Genomic DNA, 12,234 nt, shown 5'->3' with positions numbered 1-12,234 from the left:
TGACATGATACTATACATAGAAAACCCTAAAGATAGTATCAGAAAATTACTATAGCTAATAAGTGAATTTAGCAAAGTTACAGGATACAAAATCAATACACAGAAATCACTTGCATTTCTATATACTAACAATGAAAAATCTGAAAGAGAGTTTAAGGAATCAATCCCATTCACCATTGCAACAAAAATAATTAAATATCTAGGAATAAACTTACCTAAGGAGACAGAAGAACTGTACACAGAAAATTATGACACTAATGAAAGAAATCAAAGATGACATAAACAGATGGAGAGATATTCCATGTTCCTGGGTAGAAAGAATCAATATTTTGAACATGACTATACTACCAAATGCAATCTACAAATTCAGTGTGATCCCTATCAAATCAGCAATGGCATTTTTCACAGAACTGGAACAAAAAATTTCACAGTTCATGCAGAAAAACAAAAGACCCTGAATAGCCAAAGCAGTCTTGAGAAAGAAGAATGGAGCTGGAGGAATCAACCTTCCTGACTTCAGATTATACTGCAAAGCTACAGTCATCAAGATAGTATGGTACTGGCAGAAAAACAGAAATATAGACCAATGGAACAAGATAGAAAGTCCAGAAATAAACCCATGCATACCTTATTTTTGACAAAGGAGGCAAGAATATACAATGGGGCAAAGACAGCCTCTTCAATAGTGCTAGGAAAACTGGACAGCTACATGTAAAACAATGAAATTGGAACACTTCCTAACACCATATACAAAGATAAACTCAAAATGGATTAAAGACCTAAGTGTAAGACCAGAAACTATAAAACTCTTAGAGGAAAGCATAGGCGGAACACATGATGACATAAATCAAAGCAAGATTCTCTATGACCCACCTCCTAGAGTAATGGGAATAAAAACAAAAGTAAGCAAGTGGGACCTGATTAAACTTAAAGGCTTTTGCACAGCAAAGGAAACTATAATCAAGGTGAAAAGACAACCCTCAGAATGGGAGAAAGTAATAGTAAATGAAACAATTGACAAAGGATTAATTTCCAAAAATACAAGCAGCTCATACAACTCAATGCCAGAAAAGCAAACAACCCAATCAAAAAGTGGAGAAAAGACCTAAACAGACATTTCTCCAAAGAAGACATACAGATCACTAACAAACACATGAAAAGATGCTCAACATTGCTCATTATTAGAGAAATGCAAATCAAAACTACAATGAAATACCACCTCACATCAGTCAGAATGGCCATCATCAAAAAGTCTACAAATGTAAATGCTGGAGAGGTTGTAGAGAAAAGGGACCACTCTTGCACTGTTGGGAATGTAAATTGATACAGCCACTATGGAAGACAGTATGGAGATTCCTTAAAAACTAGGAATAAAACCATCATATGACCCAGCAACCCCACTCCTAGGCGTATGATCTGAGGAAACCAAAATTGAAAAAGGTGCATGTATCCCAGTGCTCATTGCAGCACTATTTACAATAGCTAGAACGTGGAAGCAACTTAGGTGTCCATCGACAGATGAGTGGATAAAGAAGTCATGGTACATTTACACAATGGAATATTACTCAGCCATAAAAAAGAACACATTTGAGTCCATTCTGATGAGGTGGATGAATCTAGAACCTATTATACAGAGTGAAGTGAGTCAGAAAGATATGTATTCTGATGCACATATATGGAATCTAGAAAAATGGTATTGAAGAATTTATTTACAGGGCAACAATGGAGAAACAGACAGAGAATAGACTTATGGACATAGAGAGAGGGGAGGAGACGATGAGATGTATGGAGAGAGTAACATGGAAACTTACATTACCATATGTAAAATAGATAACCAACAGGAATTTGCTGTATGGCTCAGGAAACTCAAACAGGGGCTCTGTATCAATCTAGAGGGATGGGATCGGGAGGGAGATAGGAGGGAGGTTCAAAAGGGAGGGGATATATGTATACCTATGGCTGATTCATGTGGAGGTTTGGTAGAAAACAACAAAATTCTATAAAGCAATTATCCTTCAATAAAATAGAAATTAAAAAATTTTTATGTCTATATTCATGAGGATCACTGTACTGTCTTTATACTATATTTAGTTTTGAGTATCAGGAGAATACTAGCTTCAAAATATGACTTGGGAAGTCTTCTCCCCTTTTTTGGTGAAGGAAATGGCAACACACTCCAGTATTCTTAACTGGATAATTCCATGGGCAGAGGAGCCTGGCAGGCTATAGTCCATCAGGTCACAAAGGGTTGGGTGTGACTTAGCAAGTAAGCAACTCCCCTTTCTGATTTTTCTGGAAGATACTGTATAGAATTTATGGTAATTATTTAAATGTATAGTAGAGTTCTCCAGTGAAACTATTTGAGCCAATATATTTCTTCAAGGTAGTTTTACAATTAGAATTTCAGTGTTCTTAATAGTTACAGAACTATTCACATTATCTCCTTTATATTGGGTGGGTTGTGGTAATTTGTATTTTTTGTGGAATTGGTCTGTTTCATTTAAGTTGCCAAATTTATGTGCATAGAGATGCTCATTGTATTTCCTTGCTATCCTTTTAATGTCTGCAGGGTCTTTAGTAATACTGTCTGTTGCATTCTCGATATTGGTACCTTGTTTCTTAAATTCCTTTTTTTTTTTTTTGTAGTTTTACTAGAGGTTTGTCAGTTCAACTGATTTTTTTGAGAACAAGTCAGCTCTTTGCATAAGTGATTTTCTCTGTTTTCTGCTGTCAATTTTATTGCTTTCTGTTGTTATCTTTACTATTACCTTCCTTCAGCTTGCTTTGGGTTTATTTTGTACTCCTGTTCTTAAGGTTTTCAGGTGTGAGCTTAAATCACTGACTTGAGAATTTATTCTCTTTTCTAATTTAGCACTATAAATTTCTCTCTCAGCACTGCTCTAGTTGTATTCTACAAAACTTGAAGTTAATTTTCATTTACATTCAGGACAGTGTAGTTTTAAAATTTACATTGTGACTTCTGGATTCCGTGGATTATATAGAAGTGTGTTGTTTAGATCCAAGTGCTTTGAGATTTTCCTGTTATCTTTCTGTTATTGATTTCTAGTTTGATTCAGTTGTGGTCAGAGAACACATTCTGTGTGATTTCAATTCTTTTTTAGTTGCTGAGATTTGTTTTATGGTCTGACATATCTATCTTGCTGTATGTTCTGTGAGCACTTGCGAAGAATGTATTATATGTTGTATTGTTTTGTGTGACATGTTCTATTACTGTCAGTTAGATCCTGTTGATGGTATTGCTCAAGTCTTCTATATCCTTGTTGATTTTCTGTATGGTTGTTGCATCAAATGTTGAATTAAGGTGTGGAGGTCTCCAAATGCATTCATGGATTTATCTATTTCTCCTCTCATTTTTATCAGTTTTTACTTCCCATATTTCTCTTGTTTTATGCATACACTGTTAAGATTTCTATGTTTTCTTGATAAATTGGCATATTTATCATTATTTAATGTCTTTCTCTGTCTTGGGTAATTTTCCTTGCTCTGAAGTCCATTTTATCCTGTATTATTATAGTCATTTCTGCTTTGCTTTTATTAATAATTGTATGATATATCTTTTCCCTCCTTTTAATTTCAGCTTGACTATATAGTTGCATTAGAAGTGAATTTCTGGTAGCATATGGCTGAATAATGTTTTTCATCCACTCTGTCTTTTAATTGGTGTATTGAACCACTTATATTTGATCTATTAAGTCTGCCATTTTATATCTGTTTTGTCTTTTTTCTTTTTCCTACCTTCCTGTGGGTTAGTGAACATTTTTTAGAATTCCATTTTATTTTCTCTTGCACTTTTTACACTAGTCATGTATGGATGTGAGAATTGGACTATAAATAAAGCTGAGTGCTGAAAAATTGATGCTTTTGAACTGTGGTGTTAGAGAAGACTCTTGAGAGTCCCTTGGACTGCAAGGAGATACAACCAGTCCATCCTAAAGGAAATCCTGAATATTTATTGGAAGGACTGATGTTGAAGCTGAAACTCCAATACTTTGGCCACTTGATGCGAAGAACTGATTCTTTTGAAAAGACCCTGATGCTGGGAGGGATTGGGGGCAGAAGGAGAAGGGGACAACAGAGGATGAGATGGTTGGATGGCATCACCGACTCAATGGAGATGAGTTTGAGTGAACTCCGGGAGTTGGTGATAGACAGGGAGGCCTGGCGTGCTGTGATTCATGGGGTCGCAAAGAGTCGGACACGACTGAGCAACTGAACTGAACTGAGCACTTTTTAATATATCTCTTTGTATAACATTTTTAGTCGTTGCTGTCTATATTCTATGTATATGTGTGTGTGTGTGTGTGTGTGTGTGTGTGTGTATATATATTCATTGTTTATCCCAGTCCAGCAGTGGCATCATTTTACCAATTTAAGTCAAGTATAGAATCTTTACCTGCCTTTATATCCCAGTTTCTTCCTCATTTATCATATGATTGTCTTAAATATTTCCTCTGCATACATCTGGAACCATATCAGACAATGTTATAATTTTTGCTTCAATTATCAAACATTATTTAAGCACTTTGAGGAAAGCCTATTCATATAGGCTTTATTCATATTTTTATTCAAAATTTCCTTTTTTAAAAAAGAAAAAAATTCCCTCTGCTTAAAGAGTTTCCTTTATCCATTCTTTTAGGGAGGGTATACTGGTGGCAATTAAAAATTTTTTTCCCATAATCTAATCAATAACCTCAGATATGCAGATGACACCACCCTTATGGCAGAAAGTGAAGAGGAACTAAAAAGCCTCTTGATAAGAGTGAAAGAGGAGAGTGAAAAAGTTGGCTTAAAATTCAACATTCAGAAAACAAAGATCATAGCATCTGGTCCCATCACTTCATGAGAAATAGATGGGGAAACAGTGTCAGACTTTATTTTTTGGGGCTCCAAAATCACTGCAGATGGTGACTGCAGCCATGAAATTAAAAGACGCTTACTCCTCGGAAGGAAAGTTATGACCAACCTAGATAGCATATTCAAAAGCAGAGACATTACTTTGCCAACAAAGGTCCGTCTAGTCAAGGCTATGGTTTTTCCAGTGGTCACGTATGGATGTGAGAGTTGGACTGTGAAGAAAGCTGAGTGCCGAAGAATTGAGGATTTTGAACTGTGGTGTTGGAGAAGACTCTTGAGAGTCCCTTGGACTGCAAGGAGATCCAACCAGTCCATTCTGAAGGAGATCAGCCCTAGGATTTCTTTGGAAGGAATGATGCTAAAGCTGAAAGTCCAGTACTTTGGCCACCTCATGTGAAGAGTTGACTCATTGGAAAAGACTCTGATGCTGGGAGGGATTGGGGGCAGGAGGAGAAGGGGATGACAGAGGATGAGATGGCTGGATGGCATCACTGACTCGATGGACATGAGTCTGAGTGAACTCCGGGAGTTGGTGATGGACAGGGAGGCCTGGCGTGCTGCGATTCATGGGGTCGCAAAGAGTCGGACACGACTGAGCAACTGAACTGAAGTATGCCTTGATTTCCCCTCTTTTTCTGAAAGACGTTTTCATTGGATGCAGTATTCTAGGTTGATATTTCTTTCAACATTCGAAAAATACTGTGCCACTTCCTTCTGGTCACTGTGGTTTCTGGTGAGAAACCCTCTGATATTTAAATTGCTTATCCTCTGTAGGTGAAGAATCACTTTTCTTTCTTTGCCTTCAGTATTTTTTCTCTTTAGTTTTCAGAAGTTTGACTGTTATGTGATTTAGTGTCGATTTTGGAATTATCCTCTTTGGAATACATTCAAGTTCTTTAATCTGTAGGTTTATGTACTTGCCCAATTTGAGAAGTTTTCAGCCATTATTTCTTCAAGTCTTTTTAAAGACCTCCTCTTTCCTGACTCCTTCATGGCACTCTGATGCCATGACTGTGAGACTTTCATTATGATCCCATTGGCCCCTGAGGCTCTGGGGTTTGGGTTTTGTTTGTTTCAGTTGGTTTTCTTTTTATGGTTCAGATTGACTAATTCCTATTTTTCTATCTTCAAGTTCATGGATTCATTTTTCTGTCCCTTCTATTCTACTGTTGACCCCATCCCTTAGTTTTCATTATTGTATTTTTCAGTTCTAAAGTTTCCATTTACTTTTTCCTTATATAAATAAATAAAAAGCCTCAGACTATTTTATATCTTTGCTTCAAGTGTGTTCATAATTGCTCACTGAAGCATTTTTATCCTGCATGTTTAAAATACTTCATCAGATAATTCTGTTTCTGTCATCTTGGTGTTAACATGTATTGATTGTCTTTTTTCATTCAGTTAGAGATCTTTCTGGTTCTTGGTATGACTTTCAGCTAAAACCTGGAAACTTTCCTATTATGTATTAGACTCTGTATCCTACTTAAATCTTCTGGTTTACTTGGCTTTCTCTAACACTGTTTTGCCAGAGGAAGGAATGGGTGCCTCCTCCTTATTGCCAGGTGGAGGTACTCATGTTTTACTGTCATGGAAGGAAGGGAGATTTCCTTGTTACTTCTGTGTGCAGATGGGAGGGCTAGCTCCTCACAGAGTCTCTACTGACAACATGGTGGGAAGGCCTTGGCACCTCTGGGCAATGGTAGAAGTCCTGACTCCCCACCAGGCCTCTTCTGACACCGCCTCTGCAGGGAGGGTGAAGAGAACCTTATTGCTGCCCTCTGAGAATGAAGGTCCAGACTGTGATCGCCACAGACATCTTGGTGGTTGGTGGGTAAGGGGACTGGTTACCCTCAGAAAGAATAAATATCTTGACTCTTTACTTGACGTTTTCTGACACCATCCAAGTTGGAATGGTGGGGTGCCTCATTACAGCTTGGCAAGGGTATATTCTGTGAGCACTTGCAAATAATGTACATGGTACTGTTTTATGTGAAATGTTTTGGCTTGTCTAGGCTCCATTAGGCCTTTGCCAATGTGGGTGTGAGTGGGACCATGGTATTTTTGTGCGGTGTTTCTTCAAGTTTTCTGTGTTGCTAATCTGCCTCTTTTTGGTCATTTGGCTGGAGAGAGCAGGTTCTGATTGGGTCTTCCTGTGTCCCTACCTGTTGGTGTTTCAGGTTAGACTGACTCCGTCTTCTTCACCTCAGAGATATATATGGCAAAAAGAAAATCCAAGCAAATCACCACAGTGTTGTTCCTCAGGATTCCAAGTGCATAGTAGATCTGCCTTCTCCTTTCCACTTCTCAGAGTTTTCTTGTGTTCGTTTTATATTTAATGTCCAGGGGTTTTAGCTGTATTTAGTGGGAAGAATAGGGGAAGTAGATCTACTTCATCTTCCTGAAAGCCGACATCTATGTAAGAATTTTAAAGCCTAATTATAAACATTGATTTATTTCATAAGGTGGTACAGATCACTAATTTTAGGAGACATCTTAATTTAAGAAGTTTTCTAGTGAGTATGAGGTCCAGTTATCTTTATATTTTTTGATGTTCCATAAAATAGAAACCATTAATTGTTCATACATGGACTCAAAGTGTTTTGAAAGAAAATGGAGTAGAATTGAGTGGAAGAGGCATACAATCCTTATCTAAAATTTTTGGGAACAGATATATTTTAGTATTCAAAAAATTTATATTTTATAAAACATATTAAACATATGATATGATGTTGTTAAAGAAATAATCATTCATGACACTTGTTAATGAACAATAAGGCAGACTTTATTCAGGGGACCACTATCATGGGATTTTATAGTAAGAGAGATCAGCTCAACTCTGAATACAAGGCAAATGGAGGCTTATAGCCAAGGAGTAAGATTGGGGTTAGTTGATGGAAAATTACTGAGAGGTAGGGTAAGTCTTTGCTAAACTGACATAACAGGATTTTTGTTGAAGGCAGGCCAGAGTGATAAGATATTAAGGCTAAGGGAAAAGGAATTTAACCAGATATTAAGAGTAGTGAATTTTACCAAATTGACTCAACAGGACTCTTGCTAAAACTCGACTAAATGGGCCAAGGACAGAGCGTGGGCCAAGGACCAGACAGAGGACTCAGAGGAGCCTGACTCAAGTTTGGTTAAAGGAGAGCCTGTGTCAACTAACAACCCCAACAGGGTTTGGTGCAGAATCTCTAAATCAAACATTTAATATTAATACTTCCACAGTAAGACATGAATATTCACACTAAGTAGGTTAAGTAAAGATTATAACTAGTATTACTTAGTTCAGAGAAGTTGTGAAAATCCTCTCTGTTTTCAGAGCACTATGCTGTATAACCAAGGGTGCATTAGGTAGATCACAGCACAAGCAGCTCGGTCTCACCCCGCTCTCACTCAATGCACCGAAATTAATTGCATAACCTTCTGCAGGCACTTGAGTTTGCGGTCCCTGTGTCCTTAACTATTTTAAATTCTTCTAAAAATATTGAGTAATTTCCTTATTTACCCCTTGTTTTCCTAGTAACTAATTCATTGAAAATGATTTATTTTTAAAATCTGGGATTTATCTTAACACAGGAACTTCTCTACTTATTAACAGTATTTTTCTCTCTCCTTAGATGAAGAGGAGGAAAGTGAAGAATCAAGTGAAGAAGAATCCAGCTTGGAGAGTGATGAGGATGAGTCTGGATCTGAAGATGAGGTTTTTGATGATTCTATCTGCCCGACAAGTAAGTTGGATAAAACCGTGCATTCTTTGTGACGTTTGACTATGGATGATAATACCAAAAAGGCCCTCTTTTTTGGTTTCTCAATTGTTTCATAATATTTAAGGAAAGGATGGTATAATAAGCATGAAGTATAGTCTAATACTTTTGGGGACTCTCTAGATAATTTACTTCCTATTTCTTGAGGCTGCTATTTATGAGTACCAAATTAAATAATCTGCAGACAATCTATAGTTGATTCAGTCATAAATTATGCAGTTTCATTTTACTGAGAAACAGAAAATTTATATATGTGTATGTACATGTGTGTATTTAAAACTACATATGTGTATTTTTATAAAACTCTCCCTTTTTGCCAAACCATTAAATTTTCATATTTCAAACCTGTTTTTTAAGGGCAATTTTTATGTCTCCTGGAGATTCTTGGCAATTTATATTCACTGTTTTCACTGGTGAAACCAGTCTGAAATATTCTTACAGTCTTAAGATTCTTATGTGAGTGAAAGTCAGTCAGTCATGTCTGACTCTGCAACCCCATGGACTATACAGTCCATGGAGTTCTCCAGGCCTGAATACTGGAGTCGGTAGCCTTTCCCTTCTCCAGGGGATCTTCCCAGCCCAGGGATCGAACCCAGGTCTCCTGCATTGCAGGTGGATTCTTTACCAGCTGAGCCACAAAGGAAGCCCAAGAATACTGGAGTGGGTAGCCTGTCCTCTCTCTGGGGATCTTCCCGACCCAGGAATTGAACTGGAATCTCCTGCATTGCAGGCAGAACATCAGTACTAACATCACAGCCACTATCATGATTATTATTCTTTTTCTTAAATATTAGCTACGCTGGGTCTCAGTTGCAGCACTGGGGTCTTTGATCTTCGTTCCAGCATGCAGAATCTAGTTCCCTGACCAGGGATTGAACCCAAGTCCCCTGAATTGAGAGTTCAGAGTCTTAGCCACTGGACTGGCAGGAAAGTCTCTATCATGATTATTAATACCATTATAATTTCTACCTGGAGCCCTAAGTGTAGTGAAACCTTATTGGAGCAGGTGGACATTAATTCTGAAGCCCCAAAGTCCACACTTATTACTATATTCTCTAACAAATGGAGCTGCTTTTTCATTTTGACTGTCTTTTCAGATTGTGATATGGGTCTCTTTGAACTGGCCCTTCAACTTCGAGAGAAAAGGCTGGACATTGAAGAGGCTTTAGTTGAAGAAAAAAAAATGATCGATAACCTCAAAAAAGAACACGATACACTGTCCAAAAAAGTACGTTATTCTGCCTTTTTCAGGTCTGTTTATCGTCTCCCAACATGCTACACCTCCTTCTAGCTATAATACTGCTATTTCATAGCAATGGCATGAGTTAAGGCTTATTGTTAGAAGAGAGACATATCCCATGTTGCATCCATTTACAGACGTCTTTGAGGGCCGTTGCCCCTTTGATGATTGGAACTTTTTCTAAATCATTGGCCCTGAAACTTTTTTGATTATATACTTCTGGAAATTAAAAAAAAAATTGTGGAGCACATATTCCCACAGTAAATGTATATTCATTTAGGTATTATACCCATAAACTATTGTACTAATTATATTTCATGTGTTATGAAACATTTCGGAGAAGGCAATGGCATCCCACTCCAGTACTCTTGCCTGGAAAATCCCATGGATGAAGGAGCCTGGTAGGCTGCAGTCCATGGGGTCGCTAAGAGTTGGACACGACTGAGCGACTTCGCTTTCACTTTTCACTTTCATGCATTGGAGAAGGAAATGGCAACCCACTCCAGTGTTCTTGCCTGGAGAATCCCAGGGACGGGGGAGCCTGCTGGGCTGCCATCTATGGAGTCGCACAGAGTTGGCCACGACTGAAGTGACTTAGCATAGCATAGCATAGCATGAAACATTTGCAAAAACAGAGAATAAAAAGAATAAGATAAAAATTTTAAAAAAAAGGAAACTATTTTCTTTCTGGACCCCAGTAGAACACTTTGACATTCTGAGGTGTATGCATTCCTTTGGGAGTCCACTAAGCTAAACTTCCGGTACAGCTGTATAGATTTTTTCTGCCATATCTACTCTGTTTCCCTCTTAGGTACTCTTTCCTAGAGCAGCATCACTTGATTCATATTCAGAAATGTTTTTGGTAGGCTGCTTCTCCACTTGCAAAAGGGAAATGGCTTGGAAAGCTTTCAAGTATTTTAGGAGATGAGGCATGTACTTTAAAAATACTGTAGTTAGTAATTTCATTACCATAAAGGGCTTTCTTCGCTAATTTATCGAGGTCCTTATGACCAAATGAGATTTGAACCATCGTTACAGAGATACTAGAGGCTGAGAGATGATTTTCCTGCAGAAAATAAAAGGGAGATGGGAACACGTCCTCTGCGTTTTCATTCACAAAATCTCTACAACTCTGGGGTCATAGGAACAAGTGAAAAAGTGGTGTGGCTCATGACTTAGCAGAAAGAGAATAATACACACTTCTGGGGAGCAGTCTGGGATTATCTGTTTAATCCAGCCCAACAAGGCAGATCCAGCTCATATTTTTTGTTCCTCCCCAGTGGTTTCATTTATCACCTTAGGTATATATTCACCGAATCCTGTTAACATCTCGCACTTGGGGCTTTCTACAGGTAAAAATTGTGGCAACTAATCTGAACGCAGCAGAGGAGGCCCTGGAGGCTTATCAACGTGAGAAGCAGCAGCGGCTGAATGAACTGCTGGTTGTGATCCCGTTGAAGCTCCACCAGGTGATGGGGCTGGAGGTTGCCCCACCCTCTCTGAGCAGAAGAGCCATCACCCTCAGACTTTTCCAGAGAAAGATTCATGGGACACTGGTGGGGAGAAGGGCAGTCCTTGTCTGAGACATCTACTTGCAGAATGACACCCCAGTGGTTCTTACCTCTTCTGAGATTATTATAAAAGCATAATATCAAAACATGTATATTTCCTGGTGGTCATTATGACTTTGAAAGTTGAATCACTTCAAATCTGAAGCAATGAGGAGCCTATGACTTAAAAGAATGGCTTGGAGGTTGAAATCTTCTTGTCTCTTGGACACATGTCACTTTTCACACCTTCTTTAAATAGACATGGACTAATGGGGCAAGAATGATCTTCCCTATTATTTACTTGTTAATGAGGGAGGTTAAGATAAAAGGAAAATACTTTTTCCCCTTTTCTTTGTTCATCTCTATATCCCACTTGAATTACAACTTACATTAAAATGCAGAGATCGTATCAGCAAAAGCCCCTTGTGATATATTTTGTCAGGTAAAGAAAGAAAGCTGTATTTGAGAAGAAAAACCGAGGAGGATCAGCCTTACATATATCTTGTTTAACCTGACCCAAACTGGATTCACTGTCTGTAGCAGTTTGCCAAATATTCCAGCCCTGAAATGTCTGTTCCATCCTTAGGCAGTAGATATCCAGCGTGGTCATTTTGGAAAGATTTGCTGTCCCAGAGGGATGTAATGTGACTTCTTTTTGAAAGCAGCTTCCTGCTTTTACCTTCCTCAGTGGTGAGAGTTAGGAGACCAAAGGTCATGACCTAACAAGGGACAGGAAAAGAAGCACATCCCTTTCTATGACTTTACAATTAGTTTGGTTTTTGTCTATTTGATACCAGTTTTGTCA

The 12,234-nt window shown here is 38.1% G+C and overlaps 1 protein-coding gene across 3 annotated transcripts in view; it reads left to right on the top strand.

Annotated features, from left to right (window-relative positions):
* Positions 1 to 12,234, top strand: part of CFAP44 (cilia and flagella associated protein 44) — a 119,438-nt gene that overhangs the window by 93,326 nt on the left and 13,878 nt on the right. For all 3 annotated transcript variants that reach the window (XM_002684775.6, XM_059887897.1, XM_059887895.1), the window contains 3 exons: positions 8,493 to 8,603; positions 9,737 to 9,867; positions 11,232 to 11,348. In XM_002684775.6, coding sequence (XP_002684821.2) covers positions 8,493 to 8,603; positions 9,737 to 9,867; positions 11,232 to 11,348 — 359 coding nt within the window. The remainder of the gene's footprint in view (positions 1 to 8,492; positions 8,604 to 9,736; positions 9,868 to 11,231; positions 11,349 to 12,234) is intronic.

This window comes from Bos taurus, chromosome 1, assembly GCF_002263795.3.
Source record: "Bos taurus isolate L1 Dominette 01449 registration number 42190680 breed Hereford chromosome 1, ARS-UCD2.0, whole genome shotgun sequence".
Lineage (NCBI taxonomy): Eukaryota > Metazoa > Chordata > Mammalia > Artiodactyla > Bovidae > Bos > Bos taurus.
The sequence above is the reverse complement of the archived record's forward strand: the minus strand, read 5'-3'. Positions and strand labels throughout refer to the sequence as shown.